General features: G+C 45.9%; 3 protein-coding genes and 1 pseudogene across 4 annotated transcripts in view; 2 read left to right on the top strand and 2 right to left on the bottom strand.

Annotated features, from left to right (window-relative positions):
- The window catches only part of LOC144124414 (uncharacterized), an 88,181-nt gene extending 70,561 nt beyond the window's left edge, over positions 1-17,620 (top strand). The window contains exons 2-8 of one of the 2 annotated variants that reach the window (XM_077657046.1): positions 11,450-11,536; positions 12,113-12,169; positions 13,626-13,679; positions 13,791-13,851; positions 15,850-15,899; positions 16,166-16,219; positions 17,494-17,620. In XM_077657046.1, coding sequence (XP_077513172.1) covers positions 11,450-11,536; positions 12,113-12,169; positions 13,626-13,679; positions 13,791-13,851; positions 15,850-15,899; positions 16,166-16,219; positions 17,494-17,577 — 447 coding nt within the window. In that variant the 3' untranslated portion in view covers positions 17,578-17,620. The remainder of the gene's footprint in view (positions 1-11,449; positions 11,537-12,112; positions 12,170-13,625; positions 13,680-13,790; positions 13,852-15,849; positions 15,900-16,165; positions 16,220-17,493) is intronic. The other variant, XM_077657047.1, reaches the window with a different exon arrangement.
- Positions 1-26,801, bottom strand: part of LOC144124415 (longicornsin-like) — a 158,667-nt gene that overhangs the window by 50,954 nt on the left and 80,912 nt on the right. The gene's annotated exons all lie outside the window — the stretch shown is intronic.
- Positions 17,673-18,540, top strand: LOC144126297 (uncharacterized; annotated as a pseudogene).
- On the bottom strand, positions 20,770-24,978 carry LOC144126298 (uncharacterized). Its single transcript, XM_077660389.1, has 4 exons — positions 24,736-24,978; positions 23,209-23,336; positions 22,229-22,367; positions 20,770-20,828 (listed from the first exon to the last, which is right to left on the bottom strand). The coding sequence occupies exons 1-4, from the start codon at positions 24,812-24,814 to the stop codon at positions 20,770-20,772; spliced, it is 405 nt and encodes a 134-aa protein (XP_077516515.1). The 5' UTR covers positions 24,815-24,978.

The following is a 26,801-nucleotide window of genomic DNA, read 5'->3' on the forward strand; positions in this document are numbered from 1 at the left end:
ACAGGTTCGTTCCGTGCAAAATGGGGCTACTTATCGAATACCCCTGTCCTGTGGCAAATACAACATGTGACAATCCTGACGCTGCCTCAACGTCACACTACAGGAGCACCAAGCAGGAGTAGATTCATTGGCAGGGGGTGGGCAACTGGTGGGCAAATGGCCGACCATTGCTGCCGCTGCCATAGCATGCCTCGCTTCCACGAAACGACAATTTTAAAAACGTTCGCGTCCCAAATTAGCCGAGAAATATTGGAAGCATACTCTATAAAGAAAGGATTTGACTTGTGCGTCAGCAAAACATCAGTCACGCTAAGTGAAAAGACTTCTCATTCCTAGATGGAAATCTGTGCAACCGTTTTTTGCGGTGGTTGTTTGATAGTTTCTAGGTGCGATTATGACGAATGTATAAATGTGACGCGTTTGTGAAGTAAAACTCAGCTGAAGTAGATATCAGCGCTCCGTCCTGTCTGTTTCTTTCCTCGTCTCTTGCCGTTGGCACGGTTACAATATTCATACAAGCACGAACGAACAACTAGCTCGCCTTCCCTGCCATCTAATTACGAGGCTCATGTGACACAAACCATCAAGTTCGCTACACTCACTGTTAGTGCAATCTGGCGTACGATGTGCCACTGTCGTGCGAGAAAACGTATGCCGGGCAAACGGGATAGGATTGCCAAGAGCAGGCAAATGCGGCGGCGGCGTTTCGCTCAAGGCGAAACGCGGAAGGCGCCCATGTACTGTGCGTTGTTAACGCACGTTTAAGGGCAATTGCAGCACTTTTTGATAATTCCACGATATTCAAGGATTCAAATCTATACAGGCCGTAGGAAAAGCATGCCAAATTTTTTTGCGCTATAATTTAAAGTAGTGACGTAATCGATGATTGAATTTTGCGCTTATCCTCAAAGCAGTGAAGCAGTGTGGGGTGTTCGGTGTGATATCTACCAAGGTATGATTTCAAATTACCGCTGCCTTCAGCCACACCCTGCCATGCCTAGTTTGACGCTGCCAAGCAACGCTCGGCAAGCTTTGGCTTCGGTGGCAATGGTTTCTTTGCTTCCAAGCAAACGTTTATGCGTTGAAAATGTACCGGTACCTTTGATGACGTCATCATGCGTCCCCTACTAAGCGCTGTGCGCTGCGGAGAAGCTTGAAGGCCGTCGAGATTTCAATCGGCTATTACGTAACCATTTCAAATGCTATCCCAAAATTAGACTTCGCATGCTTTAGCCTGCAAGTTTCACGCTTGCGACCTCTTTAAACTCGTCAATTTCTAAAGCCTACGTAGTTCCCCTTTAAAAATTCCCAGATGGTCGAAGAGGAGGAGGAAGAACATTTATTTCCACCGAATATGGCGCGGCAGGTATACCCCCGGGTCCGCGGGCAGGCGTCCGGGGAGGCAATCTGTCGCACCGCGGCCGCCAGGCGGACGGCGAAGCGCTGAGTTTTTTCGACGGAGCCTCTTAGCGTGGTCTCCCATTCATCGCTAGTTTTAATCGCGTTGCGCCCTTGGGGCACGAACGCATCTCCATGTTATGTGATCCAATGTTGCCACGTGGCCGCAAAATTTACAAATTTAGGCTTATGCACCGTCCCTCTTCCTTCCTCTGGCACCCATACAACTACTCCTCCACAAGGGCGAGAAGAAATTTCGAGCTTGGAGCCTTCTCCAGTCGTAGGATTCCTTTTTACTCGGGGATCTATCCGGATATATACTCCTGTCTTTCTTCAGATTGTCGGTTAGATCCCTAAACGTGCCAATACTTTCGTTGCTTTTAGATGTTGTTGTGGAGACGTCCGCAGCACCCCGAGGTAGCGAGGAGCGGGTGAGCATGTGGGCAGCCTTGTTGCCGGCGAGACCGGCGTGTGCTGGGGTCCAGATTATAGTCACGCTTTCGGCGAGACTTGACTCGTTCAGAATTTTGACAGCACTATTGCTGACTCTACCCTTCATAAAATTCCTAACCGTCGCTTTGCTGTTCCCGAGCTCGCCACTTAGGCATTTGTTCCGTCCTTTCATCTCTCACTCCCTCCTTCATTCCATCCCTTCCGGCAAGGTTCAGGTGTCCACCAAGATGCGAGACAGATACTGCGCCATTTACTTTCGTCAAAACCCAAATATATCGTGTGCATTAAAAGAATTGCCCTTCAGAAAACTGCACCCCTTTCCTGGACAGCATGCGTGTCTTAAAAAAAATCAGCATCATCATCATCATCCTGACTACGCCCACTGAAGGGAAAAGGCCTCTCCCATGTCTCTCCAATTAACCGTGTCATGTGCGAGCTGCGGCTGCCCTATCGCCGCCAAAATTCTTAATCTCATCTACCCACAGAACTTCCTGCCGCCCCCTCCTACGCTTGCCATCTCTTGGAATCCGTTACTCTTAAGAACCATCAGTTATCTTTCGTTTGCATTACATGCCCTGCCCAAGCCGATTTCTTTCTCTTCATTACGACTGGGGTGTCATTAACCTGCGTTTGTTCTCTGACCCACTCTGCTCTCTTCCGGTCCACTTTAACGTTACACCTGTCATTTTTTTCCATAGGTCGCTGCGTATTCTTCACGAAAGAAAAAAAAGAAAAAAGAAAGGGAAATCTTCGAAGCAGCAATTACTCAGCGTATATAGTGGCCAGGGTTACGTCAGCAAGCAATGATTCAAGCTGCTTGACAAAGAAATAAGTTATCTCTATTTTTTTAACTGCCAAAAGTACCTGCAACGGTTGCACCTTCTGTATTAGTGTTTGGTAGTGCGTTGTGTTTTAGTTATTTAGATCTTTTCCGTGCTATATATTTCACTTCTGGTAGACTAAAAACTATTTCCTGGTCAGCGCGTTGTGCCGTTGTGTTCTTTCTTCGTCCTTTAACTCTGCGCTGTTTTTCCATCCTTTTTCAAGTATCCGCATTAACAGAATAAGGATCAACCCGAAGAGCGGCTGCGCAGTGGTACGGCACTATATATTAGTGGTTCAACCTATAGCCGTCAAAACGGTAACACTGATCTCCACTTTGAAGCGCACCTCCATAAGTCAGTATATCGCCACGCACTTGTAGAAGAAAGCGCTGTCTTTTGATATCCAGGGATAGGCCGGAATATCAGCCAGGACATGTACGACCACTCGGTCTATTTTTTCAGGCCAGCGCGCAGCACTTCGCCAAACCAGGTAGTGTACGGTTAGTGGGCATTACTCTCTCCTTCCAAATAAGATCGAAGACCGCACCTCGGGGAAGATCAGGAGCACAGGAAAAGAAAACGACAAGAAGAGAGAGAAAGACATACAAGGAGTCAAAGCTGAAACACACGAGGACTCGAACATGCTGGCCGTTATCACGATTTAAGACGCACAATATGTGCAATGTGAGGGTTGGGCTGTAAATGTCTTTACTGCACGGCAACATCCGGAATAAGTGCCTTGTTATCATCTCTGTAGCGCCTTGCAAAGCGAAAGGTATCGGCAGCTCTGTCCACAGACAGGTATCCCCATCGAGACTTGGTCTCCCGGTTTGTCGGCGATTTGGTGGTGGCAGATCTTGTAGCACGTCATTACCTTATTCCTGCTCGTTTATCACCCAGCGAGCCAGCTGACGGGCCTCTTCAGCGTGTTGGGCGAAACTGTGGCCACTGGGTGTGAACAGATCAGCAGCCTCCGGAGTTTACATTCGTTTACAACGTGGATTAGAATGAAGTGCGCAGGTTCATGCGCTGCTGGGGTCTTAGCCGCTGGATGGATGGATGGATGGATGGATGGATGGGTGGATGGATGGACGGATGGATGGACGGATGGACGGACGGACGAGCGATCAGAGCGTCCCCTTGGTCGTGGCACTTGCCACCATGCTCGGCTTTATACCTTTATTTTAAGGCGAAAGCCTTTAATGGCTTATGCTCGCGTCCGTCCGTCCGTCCGTTACACTCCTCAACTCGATAAGAAAAAAATCTTTGTGCACGATGGAATTCGAACCACTATCCTTCCGTTCCGCAGCCAAGCGTGCTAACGACTACGCTATTTCCTGCAAACGCATATGTATTTCTGCTTGTATAGGACGCTGGAGAGTTTGCAGAAAGGCGTCGAATCCGATGGATGCCTCCCAAACGCCCTCCAGTGTATCCAGCATTTAAGTTTCACAAACAATTGTGTACTTATTTAGCATCTTAACCATGCATCAGTGACACAAGCAGCAATACCGTGCTAAAGGCTTTCGCCTCATCGCACTTTAGGTCAACGAAGTGCCCCCAGAATTTTTTTGTTTGTCTTTTTTACATTACTAGAATTCGCCATTTTATATAAATGCGTTTTCCTACACATCTAACCCTATGTAACCTGTCTGGTTTTCAGCCAACAATCTTGCAATAGCTTTTTGCTAATTTGCACCACAGATTTTTTTAGATGACCTTTGTTATCTCTAAACCCTGGGGCCTCAGGAAGAGTGACTGTGCCTGCATCGGCATCGGGATGGGTACCATCACATTTGAGTATGAGGCATTCAATTGATTCTACAGATTTACCACACAGAGAACATGTCTCATCTTCGTTAAATTTCTTGTTGTAGCTTCGTGTTCTACTACATCCTCACCTAGTTTCGAAGAGTAGAGCATTGCCTCTTTAGTTATCATAGAATAATTCTTTCCTGGTATACCTTTTCCAGTATCGATATAGTTCTACGCTGTGCTTCTTTCCCAATGAATTAGTCCAGTTTTGTAGGGAGAGCTACAATCGGCTACCAGTCGAGCATTTCGCGGTGCATGGAAAGGCCAGCTGTGCTCATGCGCCGATACTATCGTAACCAGAGAGACCCCACAGCTGCGCCACGTTCTTCGTCGCCGCTTCGCCACACGCCGCTCTATCACCCGAACAGCGCGTCTTATGCGCAGCATTGCGTACAAAAGGCGGGGATGTTGTGAGCGTCTGTGTCACGTTTCACATGCCTGCAGAGAAGGAGAGTCCAGCCGCTGCTAAACGGCGGTATAGACAATAGAAGATTAGCTCTTCCGATCCTGAGGTTGTCGCCTAGCAGTTGGCTACTCAACAAAGAGAGAATGAGCGTCAGAAGGCGAAGAGACTAGCGGAGACGCCCGAACAGAGAGGAACGCCTTACGAAACGGAGATGCCAAACTTCCGAGCGTAATAGACGGCGCATAGCCGCCGAGATAGAGCCTATAAAAGGCGTCAGTCAACGGAAACCAACAGAAGAGGATGTGAAGACCTGTCGCGTGACTGATCACACCATTTGAGTTTCTTAAAAAGACGCTCAGCTAGGAAAACGTACCTCTCATTACGCATATCCTGGCATAGCCGAGCTAAGCCACTGCCAATTTTTTTTAACTTTCGCCCTTTTTTACCTGTCGTCTAATGCTCTTTCTTTCTACGTCCTCGTGTCCGACATACTTACTGGTTAGTTTCATAGTTATTTTCTGCCATTGCGGGTCAACGCTCTCTATGCATATTTATTTAAATACCTCAGCTGGCCACCTGTTATCACCCAATTTCCTCGGGCGTTCTTCGTATAGTACTTTACTCTGAGCTTCCCGTGCTTCGAACGATGCCCAGCCGATATCCCCCTCTTCTGCCTCGTTTTTAGTTTTGCCGTGGAAACCATAGTGGCTATCTTCCAACATCTCCCTGATTTACTTCTAATCCCGACCGAACTTCTTCCCTTAGCACGCAACCGCATTCCCGAAAGTAAGCCCCGGCGACATTATTCTTTTAAATACCGCTCAGAACTTCATATTTGTTGCACCTTCATAATGCTCTTTTTCATTACCCCCGGTATCTCTTCGCCCATTTGCCCTACGAAACTCTCTGTGCTTTTTATGTACATCTGACCTTCCTATTCCCATACCCCAATATATTTCTATTCGGCCACTATGGGCATTTCATGGCTTTGTATTGTAAGCGCGTGACCAGTCCAATTTTTACATACCGCGTTTTTTACCTGTAGTTTAATGCAGCCATTGTAATTAGTCTAAATATGAGGTACAAGCTCAAGGTGGCCCAGGCCCAGTGTAGCTCTCGCTACAAAAATGCCGCGAGATTAACCCTTCTCAATTCACAAACACTTGATTACCAGGGGTTCAAGATTACTATCTCAAAATCTCAAGCCTGGTGAATCCCATAGCTTTTTTGTATTTGTACTTAGATTCTACGTACCGAGAGGTACGCAGCGAAATGCTCGAAAGGTATACAGCCCAGTGTAGCTCTCGCTACAAAAATGTCGTGAGATTAACCCCTCTCAATTGACAAACGCTTCATTCCCAGATTATTCTCTCAAAATCTCGAGCCTGGCGAATCACAAAGCAGGAGCCAAAACGCTCAGCCACAGCGATTCATTTATGTTTTTTTTGTATTTTTTTTCTGAGAGGACCAATAAAAGGGTAAAAGGGGATTGCGTTCTATCCCACCGTTGACGTCAGTGTTGGAGACGTAGGGGCCTTGGGGTTGTTTGCAGACCCGCAGGTCCCGCCTCCGAAGGACTGTGTCGGACTCCGTTATGGAGGAAACTGTACAGTACCGTTACAGTAGGTACAGCAGGTTTATTTGTACATATTTACAGTCAGGATAGGAGTTTCTCTTATACCAAACCAGCATCCCGTTAAATACTATTAGTATTCCCCAGATCCCTGACTGGGGAAAAAAGTTCGGAAAATGATATGTAATCAAGTAAGCTGTTGTAGACGCTGGTGGTACCGCCCGCTGCAGGGGCGGTGCTGACGCTCTCTCACAACTCGTTTGATGTAAAGGGGAGAAGACAGTCCTAGAACACTTTTGAGTCGAGTTCAGGGCCTCCGTGGGAAACGAATGGAACGTCATTTCCAAGAAGATGCAAAGGGGAAAAAACAAATCGAACACTGTCGTGCCGACTTTACCATTGTTGCAAGTTCGGTGCCTCCGTGGGAAAGGAAGGTAAAGCTACATCCAAGCAGGCGAATGAATGACCTTGTACTCCCGCGCCTGTTGTCCGAAACGCGGGACCTCTGCTGAGGTCGCAGCCGTCTTTCAATTAACATCCCCAGCGTGACTTTTCACCAGCATCACTCCGTCCGGCGACCCGAGGTCAGACACGGACGCTTGACGCCACCGCTGCTGCCGCGACCGCCAGTCTTCGTCGCATCGTTTCTTCTCGGTGACTCATCCGCCTTCACGTTGGTCTGCTAGGGATTCTTCCCAGGTCCGAGTTCGCCTACCTCAACAGTGCCAAGAAGAACGAGGGCGTTATCAGCATCATCGGAACCCAAGACCGCAAGTCTTCCAATCTATGCCAGACAGGTTAAAGTCTGCAAGGAGCACTACCTTATAATTAGGTTTGAGCGTGCGCTCTGAGTGTGGTGCCAATGATTCCATAAACGACGCAACACATTTAGGAGGGCGGTATACCCCAAAACTGAATGATTTACGAACTCGACTGTGCACCGTTAGCTTTCACGACTCGGAATCCTTTCAGTTGAACGAAGTATACATCGTTTTCTACTATGATATCTACAATCCCCCCTCGCCCTTCGTGGTCACGTCTGTGCATTTTGTGGGATAGAGGAACGATATCAGAATCTGTAATATTCGACGAAAGCCAAGTTTCGTGATAGTTAAAGTCTGCGGATCATAAATAACAATAACCTCTTCTAAGTTACCAGACTTATTGACAAGGCTTCTGGCTTTAAGCGAAATAATGCGCAGCTCCCTCATTTTGCGTCAGCATGGATCACTACTCAGCTTGGCGCGGGACAATTGAACTGGTTGTGAGCTATCTCGTCCCATGCATACATCGTATTATCTACGGGTATATAATACATCATCAGCTTCGCGTGCAAGAAGACCGGGGTTCGAATCCCGGAGCCGCTCAATTCACCACGGGGTTTGAAAAAAAGAACATCCGCGTGTCGATAGAATTGCATATCCAGTCCTGATCTCGGCGACCAGAACCGACAACGCACTCTTTCACCAGAACAGGATTTGGCCACCCAGGCGTAGTACTTGGCAGTGTTGGCGGTAACGCGTTACAAGTAACGGCGTTACCGGTAACGCGTTACTTTTTTGGTAACTGAGTAACGTACTCGTTACCATTTGGGACCTGTAACGGGTAACGTACTTACGTTAACATTTTTCGGTAACGTGAGGTGTCACGTTACTAGTTACTTTTTGTTGCAGTTGTCACCCACTGCACCCCTTTTTCTAAAAAAAAAGCGCAGAACACCTAAAGTGATGTTGCAAATAAACAAGTGCTGTCGACGACCTTTGTTGCGGCTCGCATGCATGCCAGAAAACACCTGCCCTTCACGACGCATCCAACTAAAAAAAAAAGACAATAGCCATAAAGCACGAAACACGTGCACGAACGCGCATTCACACAATCTCCTTCGCCTACCTCCCCTTCCCAAAAAACTCACACACACAATTCTCTAAAGAGTGGAAGCATGCCGAGCATTTTAGAACATCACACTTTTTCAGAATTAGTTCAGCGATGTTTTCTTTGTGAAGTTAGAATTGATGATGAAGTGCCATTTTGTGTTTAATGCCACATTCAGAAGAAGGCTTCACCATGTGCCAAAGAGTTAAAATCCGACACATGTAACTCTACAGGCAACTTTAGGCCACTATAACACTGCTAAGCTCCTGCACATTTGTGCAGAATATCGCGTAAAATGGTTGTTTGAGCTAGAAGTTTTGTGTGAAATATGGCCTTTATAATTGTTATCTTGAGTTCTTGCAGCGAAAACGCACTAAATAAAATTTATGGCCATGAAGTAACGGCAAAGTAACGTGCGGTACTTTTTTTCGGTAACGGTAACGCGTTATTTTTCTTTATAGGTAACGTAGGGCGGTAATGCGTTCCTTTTTTCTTAGCGTAACGAGTAACGTATTTAGTTACTTTTTTTGGTAACGCCTGCACCACTGGTACTTGGCCACAACAAGCTCCTATCAACAAACCAACGAACCCTCGGCTCTCAGTCCCGAGCGGCTGCGGAGCAACTGATCAAGGCGGCGGTCAGACCTGTGACGCAGCGGAGGGTGCTAAGAATCACTGGCTCCGGACATGCCGCCATTGGAATCTGAACCTGGCAACTTTTAACGATAGAATCTTGTTCATTGAGGCTAGCCTAGCAGTGCTGCTCGAGGAACTAGCGGGCATTAAATGAGATGTCATCGGACTTATTGAAGTTACGAGGACCGGTGAGCCGTATACAGAATGATAGGGCGTGAAATACTGTGCTATCCCGGTTTAGCGGATAGACGAGAAATAGGTGTGGGATTCCTCGTCAATCAGGATATAGCTGGCATCATAGAGGAGTTCTATAGTTTTAACGAGAGGGTAGCAGCTATTGTAATTAGGCTCAATAGGAGGTACAAGCTGAAAGTGGTGCAAGCCTACGCGCCTGCATCTAGCCATGATGACCACATAGTTGAAACATTCTATGAACACGTGGAATCGGCAATGAACAAAGTAAAATCACAGTGCACTGTACGGATGGGCGACTTGAATGCGAAGGTGGGAAAGAAGCAGGCTGGCGACCAGGTGCTAGGCGACTATGAATAGGTTCTGGGAATAGCAGGGGAGAGGTATTAGTGGAGTTCGCAGATAGAAATAACTTACGAATCTTGACTACCTTCTTCCGCACACGAGGGAACAGGAAGTGGTCTTAGAAAAGCCCCAATGGTGAGACAAAAAATGTAATAGACATCATACCACGCACTCCCCTGGCATTGTGCAGGATGTGGACGTCGTCGGAAAGGTTTCCTGTAGCGACCACAGAATGGTAAGGTCTCGAATTAGCCTAGATTTCAAGAGGGAACGGAAGGAACCAGTGAATAGGAAGTCCATTAACGAGCTAGTGGTAAGAGGGAAAATGGGGGAATTCTGGAGTTCGCTGCAGAGCAGATATTCGGCTTTGACTGAAGAAAACCATCTTAATGTACAAACAATGAATGATAATCTCACTGTTATCATTGTGGAGTGTGCCGTAGAAGTAGGCGGTAGGACGGTCCGACAGGATACCGGCAAGCTATCTCAGGAGACCAAAGATCTGATTAAGAAACGCCAAAGCATGAGGGCGTCTAAGCCCACATACAGGATAGAACTAGCAGAGCTATACACTCTTTCACGGCCTACCCTTGAACCAGCGCGCCTGCGCTGGCGTCCCTGGTGTTGAGGGTATCCTACCATAGTTGCCACCTCTCTCCGAGCTGTGACATCGCCGACTCGCCTAGCGGTTCCACGGCCCTGTGTGTGGTTTTCGAAGCGGCGTGCTTCTACTATGTCGTACTCTAATCGAAAATCATCTGGCCGGAACTGCGCTGTCTACGGCTGCTCTAACAACCAGCGCAAAAGAAACATTCTAGGCATCATCGTGTGCCCACAGCACAGCGTTCCGCGAGAGGAGTGTCGATGCGATATGTTTATTTTGCATCGTTTCCCCACGTCGCCTGCACTGCGGCAGCAGTGGATCGCTGCCGTCAACAGGAAGAACTTTGACGCGACAGAAGCCTCCCGTGTGTGCTCGCGACACTTCGTCGGAGGAAAGAAGACGCAGGAAAACGCTGTCCCCATGCTGGATATGGGCTACGAGAAGAAAGTAAGTTTCCGTCGTCTTTCGCTCGCGACCCACATGAGCGCACACGCTTCTGCTACGACGATTTACCAGCATCTTTTTTTCAGGTGGTTGTTGGACGCCGCCGCCTAGTCAGGCAGACGTACTGTTGTGACTTTGAGGTGGTCCCGTAACGCTCGCCACCCGTTTTGTGACAGAGCGTTGCCAGCTCTCAGTCGGTAGCGAAGACTCCGAGTCAGGCGTCGATGAGAACAACGAAAGGGATTTTATACATTATGTACAGAGCATTATACAGGACGAGATCGGCACAGGGGCCGAGAGCTAGCAGCAAACGCGACTGTTCTCGCACGGTGACGTCCGGCGAGGCTCCAACGCGTCACACTCCACTCGGGAGCGGAACACTCAGCACGAGCTCGGAAGTCCGGAGTCCTCCCCAGGCGGCAGCGTCGGGGCTTATATAGCCCCGACAAACGGTCGTCACACAAACGCACCAATAAAAAGCGAGCACCTGACAGCCGTCCGAGAGGTCCAACCAGCGACCGCGCTGGCCACCCGCTTCAAGTTTGCCGCGCGCGGTGACTCCCAGGGGGAAAGGGAACCGGCGCCTCGAACGTTCGGACATGTTGCTCGGCGATGCTTCTCCATAAGGCGCCGCTGTCTAGCGGCGCAGCATCATAGCTTGTCCAGGGAGTGTTAGGCTCTGTTGCCTTGCGGCGCAGCACCGGGCTAGTCCAAGGGGCCTGTCCAAGGGCATTCGCAGGAGAATTTGTGCAACTTGTAAATGTGGAAACCGGGCTGATTGTCCGGGCACAACAGTACACACCGCAACCGAAGAAGGTACGCTGTGATGTTTCACGTCCATATTTCACGTACATTTTGAAAGTGTGACAGCCCGTGCCTCTTTGTAGATGCGGAGATCGACTGGCGCCAAGACGGGGTTGTGCAGCGATGCTGGACAGATAACTGACGTTGGCGCGCAAGCGTACCCAGATTTAGTAAGTTTATTATCTTCTGAGTGTTACAGTGCAGGTGCAACGAAATAATCAAAGGAGAGAATGGCATGCTCGTTTAGGTTTTGGAGCTTGCGCGGTTGAGCGACATCGCGAATCGCCGAAACCAGACGCACGTTACTTTACTTTTTCATGTGCTTCGGAAATTACCTGCCGTTTTTTTTTTTGCACTGTTTCATAGCCAGACAAGTACCATTGAAAGGCCTCTACCTCGTGGGCAGAAGAGTTTATAAGTGCACGTGCAGCATTAAGTGAATACCCTGAAAAATGTTCTCTTCCTCTCCTGTACGTGGGTGCATAATTTACATACTAGACTGTGCTGGTATTATGTTTCGGCGTAGTTAACTTACCAGAGGGTGCTTCTTTCAGACAAGTTCTTTCCTCCAGCTGCAATGACACATAGTTATCCATCTAGGGTGAAATTGACATTTTTAATGATGCCTCTGCATTCATGGTGAATGTGGCTGTGTAAATGTCACAGGTTACGAGGAAAGCACTAAATGGTAAAATTGTTCAAGAAGTACTTTGATTTGGGCTAGTTATTTTGTTATTTTTGTGCAGTCCATGTCTGATGATAAGGATACTGATACACCACTTGAGGAGTACGAGGCTTGCTTGGTAAGTGAAAACCTTGCATACCACTTAATGTCCACAACTTTCACATTCTTGCGCACATTTGTGTGCATGTCATGGCATCATTGATTGCTCGCAGCTACACCCTCCTAAGTCATTAAATCATGCCCTTGTGAGACGTTTGGAATCATTGTTAGGTCTAAAGTAATGCAAATGAAAGCTCTTCTAAACATTTTTTCTTTTGTAGAAATTTGCGCAGGCATATCAAGTAGGAACTATCTGTACTGTCGAGGACAAAAGTTTGCGGGATGAGAGTTTTTGGAAAAACGTTTATTGTAGCTTCACCTCGCTGCCCAGTCGCCCGATATTGCTACCGGAGGAAGCGGCATTTAGGCCTTTAACACCTTCATTCATTCATTCATTCATTCATTCATTCATTCATTCATTCATTCATTCATTCATTCATTCATTCATTCATTCATTACAAGAACTCAAGTCCCACAAAAATTTGTCTGCGATAGTACAGCTTGCGTCAGTATATCCACTAAGGCAGGACGCGGTCACCCTAATGTTTCCTTCCGCAGTCAGCATCTAACGCTTAAGGTGCCAAAAGGCAGCGTCATTAAATGCTTTATATGATACAAGCTGAGAGAGAAGTTCATACTCATACGGGCATATCTGAACTGCTAATAAATACAGACTTTGTTCAGAATGAAAACGTTGAAATACAACACCATTGTGTAGTTTGGAGCAAGGGCTAGTTTCACTTCATAACTGCATGGTGGCCGACTTTGTGCATCATCGCAACACATACCGATATGTCACTGCCTCATAGGCAGAGGTGTTTCTGGATAAGTGCATACACAGCATTAGGTGAATACCCTTTTTTATTTTTGCTGCCTTGTATGTATGCATGTAACTTGCACACCTTAGTGTATTGGTATTTTATTCGGCCCTGTTCATCCACCCAACAGTACACGTTCCAGCTTTCAGTGCATCTAGAGTAAAATGTGGGTTGCCTGACTGACAGTGCATTGACATCTAGGTTAGGTGTAAAGGCCAGTTTCACCACAAAACTGCATAAATGGTTGAGCTGGTGCTAGATAGCAACATTATGAGCATAATTCTGACCAAAAGGCCACTGGTCATCAATATGCAATGCTCATACCGATAAAATAGTAATAAAAATCTGAAGTGCTGTAACTCTTTTCTGCTGGCGCTAAATCAGACATTGGGTCCCAACACTATCATGCATTAAACTGCTAATACCCATCTGTAACCTATCTTAGTGCATATTAGATAAAAAGTAGTCAGTGTGAAGCGAAACACTGTAAAATATGTCTTGCATTTGGTCAAGGGTTGAATTCTGTACCAGAAAATGGATTTGGCTTGCATAATGGAAACTAGCGGCGACAAATATGCATGCTGCAACACATTTTTCATTTTATAAATGAATTAAAACCACACATTGGTAACTGCACTTTAATATGAATTGATAAAGGCACCCGATGACATGGTCGAGGAGCCAAAATCAGATGAAGTGGCAACTGCCGTGGTAAGTGCTTTCCCAGGTGCCTATGTTAGCACTAAGTTCCACATTAGTTCTAACAAGCGAATGTGCTTAGTACTATGATCAACAGTTGACATGCATTTTTCTTCGATGCAGGTAGTGCCCGACATGGCCGAGGAGGCAATTCTAGACCAAGTACTTATACCTACTATGGCAAGTGCACTCCTATAATCTGCAATCTGTTGCTTTAGTTGGCTGCGCTCAGAATGCACGTGCCGTGACATATTCAGCACTTGTGCTTCAATTTATTTATTTATTTATTTATTTATTTGAAAATACTGCAGCCCCATACCAGGGGCTATAGCAGGAGTGGTTACATATATCATGCGGTACAGTTGCGCGCATAAAGGGATACATGGCAAAATGTGAAACAAACTCTGCATATAACATCATATAATGCTACGTCTCAATTTCGGACGCAAAATCAGACACAGAAAAGGCACGTATATTTCCATTTAAAGAGTTCCAACTCTCCACGGTACGCGGAAAAAAACTGTATTTGAAAGCGTTAGTACGGGCAAGAAAGGGTTGGATATTAAGATCGTGATGGCTCCTGGTTAGAGATGGTTTTGAAAACGTGATATGCTTACTCTCTGAGAGGCAATTAGCAGAATGCACTATTGAATGAAGAAGTTTTGTTTTGAGGACTCAGTTTTCCGGCGGGATGCGAGCGGACTTAAGTTTGAGGAAGATATCGCAGATGAGGGTGAAAAATGAAAGTCGTAGCGGCGAAAAATAAATCTTACAGCTTTTCGTTGTACAGATTCTATTTGATCAATTTCACATTGCTTATATGGATTCCAAACATTGGAAGCGTATTCAAGAATAGGGCGAATTGGAGTTTTATACATGACCAATTTCGTCTCTTTAGGAGCATCCCGTACTGTGCGCCTCAAGTAACCTACCTTTTTAAGAGCTTTAGCTGTGATATGATCGATGTGTTTTGACCATGACATATTGTGTGAAAAAACAACGCCAAGATATTTATATTCATGTACCCTTTGCAGGGATAAATAATCGTAATTAGAAGGGCATGAATAATTGTAATTAGAAGGGCATAGGCGGTTGGTGAAAGACATGACAACTGTTTTGCTGAAGTTGATTTTCATCTGCCACGTATTGCACCAATCACAGAATATACCAAAAGACTCATTCAGAAGGAAGTGATCACTGACAGAGTTAATAGTGTGGTACAATACACAATCATCGGCGTATAGACGGATCTTTGAGGTTATACTGTCAGGCAAATCATTAATATAAAGTAAAAACAACAAAGGGCCAAGGACAGAGCCTTGGGGAACACCTGAGGTTACGTCAGCTTTCGAAGAATCGACGGAATTGAAGCGAACAGACTGGGAGCGGTGCGAGAGGAAATCAGCAATCCAGTCAACGAGTTGAGAGTTATTGAGAATGACTTTTAGTTTGCATAGCAGTTTAGAGTGAAGAACCGTGTCAAAAGCTTTTGAGATATCGATGAATATGGCATCGATTTGGTTACCGGCATCTATGCTGAGAAAAATGTCATGCGCAAATTCTGTTAACTGAGTCACTGTACTAAATCCCTTGCGAAACCCGTGTTGAGCCCTTGACAGAAGTTTAGTTGCTTCAAGAAATTCCATGATGTGTTTATAAATAATGTGCTCTAGGATCTTACATGAATGTGCAGTTAAAGAGATCGGCCTATAGTTAGAAAGAAGTTGTTTGTTGCCGGATTTATAGAGCGGGAGTACATTGGCGAGTTTCCATAGTACATGATATGGAGGTAACAAGGACTTTAGTGCGTAAGCCCTAATCCAATGGGTACAAATCCCGAGCAAAATTGTTCGTTGTCTGTCTTCCGTGAGCTCTCCGTCCCGCGACATTGTTCACTCCGTAATCTCCTACAAAGAAAAAAAAGTGTGCTTTCGCACTGACTTGAATGTAGTAAACATTCTCCGTGTGCTTTTGTATATGTTTAGTAGACGACACTTGTAAGGTCGCGCTAAAATGCAATGATTTGCGACTAGGTAAATAAGTTCTCTTCCCATACCGGTCTTCAAATGTTTGGGGAAAAAGCTCCAAGGTCATCTTGCATATCAGAAAGCATACTGGGTGCTACTGCACATAACACTGCTGCTCACACTGAATGCACAACATTTTTCCATAATGCAGGCAGCTGCTGAAACGGCCGAGGAGATGACGGAGGATGAATTGACACCTGCCGTGGTAAGTGCCCGCCTGCCTCCAGCTGTGTGCTCTTCTCCGAGTGTTAATGTCATGGCTAAGGGCAGACGGTTACACCCAGAACGCGCCCTCCCCGAAATCCAATAACAGTGCGTCTCTTTGAGATGCTGATGATTGGTGCCTCAGCCTGTGTTGAACTAGTCTGTGCCTTGAAGATGATAGCAGCACGCATTATGACAAGCGTGCACTCTAGGACAAGTATCACACTGCCAGCAATACTCGATGCACATTGTTTTTTTATTATTCAGGCAGCACCAGAAATGGCTGATGACGGGATCCCAGATGAAGCAGCACCTGCCATGGTAAGTGACAACATGCATATGTGCCCTCCATGGTACAAAGCTTTCATCAAAGCTGATAGAAAATGGTTGCATTCATTATGCACAAGCTCTGACATGCACAAATATGTATCATTGACAAAATACAGGTTGCCAGCGCCAGTACGTTTTCCCAGTTCTAAAGAGCTGAGCATGTAGAAGCGTATCCGCACTAACAACACACAGTAGTGAAGTCTCATGTGATGCACTAGCAACTCACCATGACAGGTGCAGTGTGCTCACAAAGAAATTGAGAGAGATTAAGAGCTTCATTTCATAATTAAAATTCATATACAAGAGAAGAAAATTATTCAAAATGTAAACTTATGAAAGGGTGGTTGCCAAGTGATATTTGGGCCAAGCGGTTTTATTTTTTTTAAGAAATAAAATCAGGATGATCTCTGTTCATGGAGATTACCTTTTAGTGCGCTAAATGTGGCGTGATGTGGAGGCAATGATTTTTGAACTCGTATGACTAAAGGTATTGCTGGAGCACATTTTCCACAATCCTCCATCATGTTCTGATGATGTGAAGTGCCAGTCCCCAATGTGCGCCACAGTTCTTTACACCTCAGCAGAAACAATTTTGTTACCAATTTTATGAAGAGAACCTTTGGCGCGCGTAGCGAAACTTAAGGAGTGGTCTATTGTCGAATTGTCATGGTTGCCGCGGGTTGGGTCCACTATGAAAGCAAACATAAGTTCATGCTGATAGAAGTCCAAGCGGCTACAAATAGCTGCTGCGCAGCTGAAGAATTCAAGGTGCTAGTTTGAAATGGAGGAGCCATTTTATTACTGGAATGCATTTAAAATGTGTACTCCTATGGTTCAGCCTCTAAGGTGTTACTTAGGGCTCAGAAAAAACTCAAATGTTGATTCAAAATTATGTGCAGCTCACAAGCTGTAGTCGGGGAATGCAGCTCTGCTTAGGTTTACCATCCACACCAACATGCAGACCTGGCAACTTACTGCCCCTTTTTCTTTGCAATAAGAAGAGACTTGTTTATGGCCAACGAGTTTCTTATTACCAGTCAGGGAGGAGGTAAAAGGGTTCCGGCAGATGTGGCATGCTGATGACTTTTGTGCTTGAACTTATGCCTAGCTGGCCTAGTGGGATGCAGATGTTTCGAAAGTACTTCAGGACTATTTCTGGCAAACGTGCATGTGTAGTTTTGGATAATCACGAGACTGTAACCAATGTATTGGTGCATTGTTTTATTTCATGCGCTAGTAACTCTTGCAACTTTCTTTCTATGCAGGAGCAATCTCCTGAAGTGAGAACTGCTTCAACTCAGTGGGAGGACCACAGAACAATGAACATAGTTACTGCCAACGTGGTCTAGGCACATTGTCAAATAAACAGCAGCTATCTGCTGCAACGTTAGGAGAAGACGACTGTGTCTTTTATACAGGGCTGGGTAAAACACACTTCCAAAATTTGGTCACAGCAGTGAAAGTAGAGTCGAGGAAGCTCTTTACTGTGCTCCCCTATGAAGATCAGCTGCTGCTCACTCTAATGCGACTGCGCCTTGGCCTTCTCTATGGGCACTTGGCTAGAATATTTCAAATATCAGTAGGGAGTGTCTGCAACATTTTCAGGCATGTACTGTCGATGCTGTGCACCATTATGGAAAAAGTCGTAACTTGGCTACCGCGATCAATAATCCGGAACAGTATGCCCAAGTCATTCATTGACAACGGATACGACACAACAACATGCATTGTCGACTGTTCCGAAATAAACCTGCAACGGCCAAAAAACTGATGCCAAGGGCGCAAACCTATAATAGCTACAAGGCGCACAATACTGTGAAGTTCCTTATTGCCATAGCACCAGATGGGTACATAATGTATGTGTCTCCAGCTTATGGAGGACGTGCATCAGACAAGTATATTACAAAAGACTGCAAGCTGGAGGACCATCTCGGCCCAGGAGATGAAGTCATGGCTGACAGAGACAACAAGCATGATTATTCAAGGGGTGAAGCTTAGCGTGCCTGCGTTCACAAAAGGTAAGGGTATCGTGTAAACATGCTATAATGAATGGCTCGATTGCCTCATGGATATGTCGTTTTGCAGGGAAATCTCAACTCAGTGAAGAGGAAGTCACCAGGACGAGAAGGATAGCTTCCGTGCGCATTCACGTGGAGCGCGCCATAAACAGGATTAAAACCTACAGAATATTTAAGCAGGCCCTGCCCAACAAGTCCAAGAAGACGATAAGCGATATGATTCTTGTTTGTGCAGGGCTTTGCAATCTCAAAGACCCTTTAATTGCTACCAGAAGAGAGCCCACAACTGAGTAGATTTGTGCCATGTACCAGGGGCGTAGCCAGGGAAGTGGGGGGGGGGGGGGGGGGGGGGGGCTTACGGGGCTCCCTCCCGACTGCCTCCCGAAATTTTTTCGAACTGTCCCGCACCGGTGACCAAAACAACCACCGGCGCCCGAAGACATTCTGGATTTTGTCATCAAGTGTTTTTCAGACTAGAAAAGACAATTTGGCGCGCACATGGCTTATACCCCTGTCACACGGGCATTTCGAGGGCCCTCGAACCGATAGTCTATCGACTCAAAGGCGATCGAGCGCTGTCACACGGGCAGTTTCAATGGCGATCGAGTCAATAGCCTATCGAGCCAACGGAGTAGCGCAGAACTCCATCGTGATTTCGAGGGCCTTCGAGCGCTGCCCAAGGTTGCTAGCGTTGCTCCGAGCGGCGCCAAGCGCACTTTCGTACACGACACATTCACGGTGCAGAAACATGAACAAACATTATTCGCATAAAATTTAATGTAAGCAGCTTGTAAAATTATTTTTAAAATATATTAGAGTGGTTTAAGTGCATTAAGCGCATTAATTTTGCGTTGCAGTCTTTGCGTTGCTTGCGTACTTAACGTTGACAACATGGCGGCACCCTGCCCGCCCGCTTCACAGCGATAACAGCTTCGTCGCTAATCCCTCAAAGCAATATCGTGTTCTAAGCTGTTGTATTCGCCTTCGATTTGCCCATTCTTACTCTTGCATAAAGTTTCAAGAGAAAAATAGCTCTTGTTTTTCAGATATCATGGCGATTTCCCCGGTCTTAAGCCTGACGAAGCAGCGCTCCGACGCTATACCGACGCAGTTGGACTGGCTTGGTTTTGGCTCGTCTTGTATTAGCATGGCTACAGCAGTGTCTGCATCTGTCCGTCGCGTACGCCCAATTAAAAGGATTTTAAACGACATGCGCGTATGCGTGTATTTAAGCATTTCGTATACATTTATCAAATATTTTTGTTATTTCTGTAAAATATAAAGTAGCGATTGTGGCGCCGCACAAGCGTAGAGTGAGACACGAGAACCATTTCAATGGCCATTGAGATTTGCCGTGTAGCAGCGGCGAGTTCGATGGCGATTGAGAATCTCGAAGACCCTCGACTCGAGGGTGATTGAAACTGGCCGTGTGACAGGGATATAACTCTGGTTGGATTTCTTGGCAACGCCCGTGCACCTGGAGTCATGTAACGCAAGGGGCCCCATCCTAGCACAAACTTTCAAGGACCTATCGATGGCTCGCTGTTGCGACTAAAATTTCGGTGCAACTACTCGCAATACATGACCGGTGACAGCTGCTGCTGCGCAGTACTCAGGAACGAAGGACAGCGTCATTCAGAATTTTTCCTGCCCGTTGCATATGTACAAAAATGTAAAGGTTCTTGAACGACAAACATTCATTAAAATATGCGTCCTCTACTTGCTAATTTCATCGCCTTTACGTTTTTCATATCAGCGGCATGCATGCACTGCTTTGCTGGTTTCATATAGTTTTAGACTTCGTGTGATATTTTCTTTACCTATTAAATACGCAAAAACATGAAAGCACTGGTATTCGTTATGTCTCCCACGAGTGAACGTTAAGGGGACAGTTGGTATGACATGATTACAAGACATAAAACTGAGCAGGGACAAGACACAGAAGGGAACCATAAAGGACGAGCTCGTCCTGTTTGCTTCCCTGTTGTGTCTTGTCCCCTGCTCAGGTTTATGTTTTGTAATCATGTCTGCCACGATTTTTAAGACATACGAATACATTCTTTTATTAAAAAAAATACATATTACACTTGTCTAGACAGTGCGCAGCGTTATCTAATACACAATAGCATTGTCAATGGCAATACAGTTATTATTGTTGCATTTGATTCTTCCTCAAATTCTGTGGAGGCCGCGCTGCAACATGATCCCCCCCCCCCGGAACAAAGTTTCTGGCTATGCCACTACCAAGTACAAGAGTATGTGTGGAAAGTGGACGAAATAAAGTAGTCATACCATATGGCTGGAGCCATGTTGCAGTAGCCTTCCAAACTGAAACTTGGAAAGGACCTCATTTCAAAGCAATGACGTGGCTGGCATTTCAAAAATTGCACCTTACACGTACTCAAAATTTGTCACTAATACCTTAAAGAAGAGGTCATTCTAATCCCCAATGTGCATATGAAGCAAAGAACCGGCAATGCAAATGTGGGGACACTGCACACGTGCACGTGGCCTTACTTCACATCATTTTCTAGATTGGTACTGCTTGCAGCCAATGTCAACACTTGTCCCAGCTGACTGGACTGCAAGGTATTTGAGCTTGAGGTGTTTCACACACACAGTTTTTCAGGTTATGAATGCACTATAACTGTGGAAATAAATGGATGCATCTGTAATTAAAAGGCCTTATTATGGTGCTACACTCATTGAAATGGGTTTGGTCACTTTCTAATAACATTGTGCCATTTGTGCAAGCAATGCAATGTGCACTTATGTGCACATATATCCCAAATGGTGAACACAATGGCCATAAGCAATGCACACACGAAACAAGTGGAAACTCTAGACATCATTACACGTAACAGTGCATTGTTCATAGAGATATGGATTATAACAATGGTTTTGGCACTGAGCAGATGTGACGCTCTATAGATCACACAGAGCAACAATTAGGCCACAACTTGTTGAATACCTGTCTTGAACCTGGAATCAATTCATGAATTGCAGGGTTTGTTTATGGTTTATGGGGGTTTGACGTCCCAAAGCGACTCAGGCTATGAGAGACGCCGTAGTGAACGGCTCCGGAAATTTCGGCCACCTGGGGTTCTTTAATGTGCACTGACATCGCACAGTACACGTGCCTCTAGAATTTCGCCTCCGAATTGCAGGGTTGCCTACTGTGCAAGCACACTTCAGATATACAGTATCTCGCACTTTAAAGGAGGTACTGGATAATACTCAAGAATATTTATTCCAGTAGCACTCCCATTTCAAACACCAAGTTCACAGAACCTTGAGTATTCTGCCGAAATAATGAGCCGTCCAGACACATGGCGCCTTTCCAGTTCTGGCAGGAGGTCACGGAAGTAAAACTGTTGGACTCGTGGCAAGTTTGATTTCACAAACATAGGTGCAAAAGGCACTTCAACAACGATTTCAGCTTCTATACTCCACATGTAAAAATAACAGAGTTCACTGCTTGTGCACAGCATCTGCAGCTGAACTTGGCCATAATAACCATTCGGCCCATTTTCAGACAGCATGTACTTTCCATCAACCTCCTTAACGTCGTGCCTTCCAGAACGCACAAGGTCCAGACAGTTCATCACATGCGGACACTTTATTTCTAGCACAGCGGCAGCTACCTCAAGGAGGCCATCGGGAGACGTAGAGAGCCAGGGCATATCCGGACATAATATTGTGCCGCACCGTGTCACACTGTGCCCTGTTTTTTTTTTTTACAAATTGTGCACGAGCCACTGCTTCAAATTTCTGGCCATATTTCGTGGCTGCATTGCCAGTAAACGTGGGGCTGATTATGGCATTCACTGCTTTATCACCTGGTGTGCTGCTTTTTTTAGGTACTTTTCTCATGCAAGATGCTGTCAATCTAAGGCACCGCGCCATTAGCCAAAGTGGCGAATTTTGGCTCCTTGTTTCTTTCTCCAGAGATGCTGCAGCCTTTGGCGATAAGTTAACAAACTTGTTATAAAAGGCGCAGCATCGAAGGCAGCTGGCTGGTGAATCACTTGTGGCTTCATGGCTGCCATGTGGTGCAGCCTCTTGCCGAAGTCTGCTGGGCTGCGGTGGTGCTGCATTGAACGTTGCATAAAGCTGTGTGCCTGGAAGTGGAATGAAAGAGCACACCACACTGAAACGAAAATGACTCTGTAACCTCGATCCAGATAGTCTACATTAAGAGGTTAAACTTTTTATGAGCTCTAAATATGCAATAAGGCTGACGTGCTAGTGATACCAAGTTAGGTTTTTCAGCCTGCCAAGACCTAGAAGCATTTTCAAGTAGCAGGGAAAATTGTACTACAAAACACGTGAGAGGAATCTGAGACCAAACGTGCATTTGGCTTTGCACAAAACCATGCATGGGAATATTTAGCATGTGCCATTTACTCAGCACGCAGCCAAGTAAGACAGCAGTTGAAAACAGCTGAGCACAATAATAAAATGGATGATACCTGGACTATTGAAGAGCTCGGGATATCCTGACTCCTCATGCATTTTCTTCAATTCCTCTTCTGATAGTGGCGCTTTAACAGGCACAGTCTTTGCCTGAACTTCAGGGTCGACTTTTTCCCTTCAACTTGAAGTTTATCTGGTCAAGTCTGCTGGGCTCAACGTTGCGTTTTGTACCTCTGTTCCACTTTGCGGCAGCGTCTGTGCAGGCCCTTCCAGTGAAGCCACGAGAAACGGCACAGTCCACTTTCCACAGTACCGCTCCCACGTGGCTACACACTCTTCAGCCATGCAGGAGCAACCAGCACGCAGCACTTCGCCTGTGCTCTTTGCCGACAGCCACACTTGATGTGGCCTGCTACTTACAGCCTGTGAAGGCGTCACTTCAGATTTTAGCATCACAATGTCATCACTCACTCTGTGTGCAAGTACTTTCCCCACCCACCCTGACTGCAAGTAATTGTATGACTCTAATGATTTGTATGCTCTTACTTCAAACAGGTCACATGCTCCTGTCTGCACTAAGTAGAACATAATGTCGGGCCCCCTAATCTCTGGCCAGTCGCGCATGTCTTGTGACCTGTCTTTGATATCATCTGGGTGTGTGTACGTCATGGTTTCTGCAAATGAAAAGAGCACATAATCACTGTTGGATTACTCTTCCATAATAGTTTCTAGATGTTGAATTAAGAAAACTGCTTTTTACTAAGCAATGCAAATCAGCTGTCTCAAGGAGACAATTTCAACAAAGCATTGTAATCATAACCTGTATCAAACATGATAAGAACATCATCTCCAAGTTATGCACATGTTGTGGGCAGACATTCTTTTCAACATAACCACTGCGAATTTCTCACTATGTGGCACACTTCATGAATAAAAAAAATGCATGCGGCCAGCCCACCTTGCCTTCTAGACATTATTAGTGGTTAAATGCCCATTGCAGTACCTTACCCTTTATCCAACTATGCAGTTAAATGAAGCAATGTACCAGTACACACAGCAATCTCGTAGCAGCCATTACTAGCTACTAGCAAACTTTTCGGCAAAGAAACTTCCATTCAAAGACATTTTTCAAGGAACACTTTTCAGTCACACGAAGCATTATCACCACGCACCAACTTTCGCTTCTCCAGCCGTACGGCACGCAAAAAACGCGAGTACGTGTAAACAAACTCATTTCGCTGACATGAACACACGGGTGAGACAGCGACGTTTGCGTTTCTTACTCAAGAATGTGCGTCCATTAAAGTACGCTCGGCATACCAGCACTAACAAGATTAAGTGCTAGCAAGAGCGTGCTCTTTCTTGCCGCCGTGGCGTTCACAGGTTATGCGAAAGCCGGTGCCATTCTTCTCGGTGTCTTAAATCGGCGTTATCCTGCGCGGGGGCTCGCTGGTTAGGACGCTTGACTGCTAATCATGAGGCAACGGGGTCGATACCGGACTCGGCGGCCACGTTTCCATCGGAACAAAACGCAAAGTTCTCGTGTACTGTGCATGTTAACGAGCCGCAAGTGACCGAAACTATCTGAAACCTTCCACTATGGCGTCCCTCATAGCCGATGTCGCATTGGAACGTTAAATCCCTTAACAAAAAAATCTGTCTCACCCCTAACGCTTCGTCTCCCAAAGATCGTTAGCGAGTTTCTCTCCTTGGCGACTAATACTATGTTACTTTTGCAACACATCATCAAAAAGCGCAACTATTCACTGATTACTTGGCTAGTTGTGCCCACAGAATTAGTGTCTGCCAGCACGTTCACTTCCTCAAACCGGAGAGTGGCTACACTAAACAATAGCTATCAATGTGTCTCCGTTATGCGCATTATTAATACATGATGAACCTGCACCTGGGCTATCAGCCAAAAGATGACTCAAGAATAGTTTCGAACGTTACTGAATGCGCACAATAGATAAATTTGCTCCCGAATATGCGCAGCTTCGCAACTTGATGAAACGTGGCTGCACGCAAACACTGCTGCCCACAAAGGAATGAGTACGCAGTAAAAACACTCACCACTGATCAGCACATGTCGCGACGAACTCGACGCACTCAACGAGGCGCAGGCACCGCGGGCTTCGTTCTCGGTGCCCATCACGATCGCGTTATCAGAGACCACCTAGTTGCTATTCACGCACCGCACAGGGCAAAGGCAGTGGACAACACAGCAACAAAAACAAACGGCAAAAATCAGGGATGCTGAGCGGTCACAGAAACTTTGGTTGCACATGCGAAGCGAGGCACGCCAGCAGTAGTAAATTTGCTGTCACAGCTCAAAATGGCGCTCATACTTCTTTTTGACGTTAGACGGCGCCAAAATGCTAACATGGCGCCGCGCAGAAGGGGGATTTTGAAAAGGCCTATAGAAGTTAATAGATAAGCGCTAGGTAGCCGACATAAGGAAGTTTAATAAAGAGAGAATCGAGAATCGAGCATGCTCTAAAGAACGGGGGTAGCCTAAAAGCGATGAAGATGAAACTATGCATAGGCAAATTTGAGATGTATGCGTTACGAGACAAGGAGGGCAACGTCATTAGCAATATTAATAAGATAGTTAATGTAGCCCAAGAGTTCTACACAAATCTATACAGTAGCCAATGTAATCACAACGTCAATGAGAGACAGCAGCGAAGAGAAATGTGTCTTCCCGCCATTAACGGAAGAAGAAGTAAAGAAAGCCTCGCTGGTGAGGATCAGGTAACAGCAGATTTGTTGAAGGACGGCGGGGATATGGTGCTAGAATAACTAGCACCATATCCCCGCCCTCGGTAGTCAAGCATGCATTGCGGATCCAGGGTATAGAAGTGCCTTATGTGAAAATACTGGAAGTTGACTATAGAAACTGCACAGCTACCATGGTCCTCCATAAAGTAAGCAATAAAACTTCAATACGGGAAGGGCGTCAGCCAAGAAGAGATGATCTCGCCAATGATATGCACCGCCTGCTTACAGGAGGTATTCCGAGGCCTAAATTGGAGGGTTAAGAAGTAATGTAGAATACCTCAATAATCTGCGATTCGCTGACGATGTTGCCTTGCTGTTCAGGAGAGCAAGCTGCCGGGCTAGTTGGTGATGCATGTTGTAAACTTGGAAGCGCAAAATACCGGACGACGGACAGAGTAAGGGAACACAAAACCTTTGAACCTGTTTTTTGTGTTCCCTTACTCTGTCGGTCGTCCGGTATTTTGCGCTTCCAAGTTTACAACTTGCCTTGCTGAGTCACTCAGGAGATGAGTTTCAAAGCGTGATCAATGAGTTACACAGCCACAGCAGAACGCTGGATCTAAAAGTTAGCATGCAGAAAACCAAAGTAATGTTAAACAGTCTAGCAAGGGTGTCAGACCAGTCAGACAGACGCTTGTGGTGGTGACCAAGAAATTACCCTTTTTAATGTTCCGTCGTGCAATATATAAAGCCAGAACGGTCACATGACTTATGTGACCGTTCTGTTTTTGCCTTGCTGTTGAATGTGTCAATGTGATTCGCGCTTTACTGTTACTATTAGCCGACGTTGAAACAAATCCGGGACCGTCTGATGCTGTTTTGGCCGAACTGCAAAAGTTGAGCGCTGGTCAGTCGAAACTTATTTCCGAAGTCCAAGTCCTGAAAAACCAACTAGTAGCAACGGATAAAACAATATCTGCCCTAAGCAAACGAATTGAGAACCTTGAAACCCAATTTGAGGTAATAAGTACCCCGCGAACAGAAATCAAAACACTCCAGACTAACACTGCTAGAACGACCCACCAGCTTTCCGAGATAGACAGGTCTGGATGATCTTGAGAACCGCTCAAGAAGAAACAATCTAGTATTCTATGGACTTCCCGACCCAAATGAAAAAGAATTATATGACCAATCAGAAAAAATAATAATCCAGCACTGCATTGTTAGCTTGAACCTCGTAATCGACCCTGAAGAAATAGAGCGCGTACACCGCCTTGGCCATCACAGCATTGACCACCAAAGACCGATAATAGCGAAGCTGTCTGCTTTCAAAACCAAAGCGGTCATTCTTTCGAATTGCCCTAAGCTTAAAGATAGATTTCAGTATCGGCGAAGATTTTTCTCGACCCGTCTGAAAT

Source organism: Amblyomma americanum, chromosome 3 (assembly GCF_052857255.1).
Source record: "Amblyomma americanum isolate KBUSLIRL-KWMA chromosome 3, ASM5285725v1, whole genome shotgun sequence".
Classification (NCBI taxonomy): domain Eukaryota; kingdom Metazoa; phylum Arthropoda; class Arachnida; order Ixodida; family Ixodidae; genus Amblyomma; species Amblyomma americanum.

Excerpts from the sequence above, each read along its gene's own strand:
- LOC144126298 (XM_077660389.1), bottom strand. The coding sequence starts at position 24,814 with ATGGGCACCGAGAACGAAGCCCGCGGTGCCTGCGCCTCGTTGAGTGCG. Across the intron at positions 22,368-23,208 it reads GAGCATGTGACCTGTTTGAA|GCACACAGCTTTATGCAACG; the intron begins GTAAGAGCATAC and ends TTCCACTTCCAG. Across the intron at positions 20,829-22,228 it reads TGCTGCGCCTTTTATAACAA|TCCAGTCAGCTGGGACAAGT; the intron begins GTTTGTTAACTT and ends AATACCTTGCAG.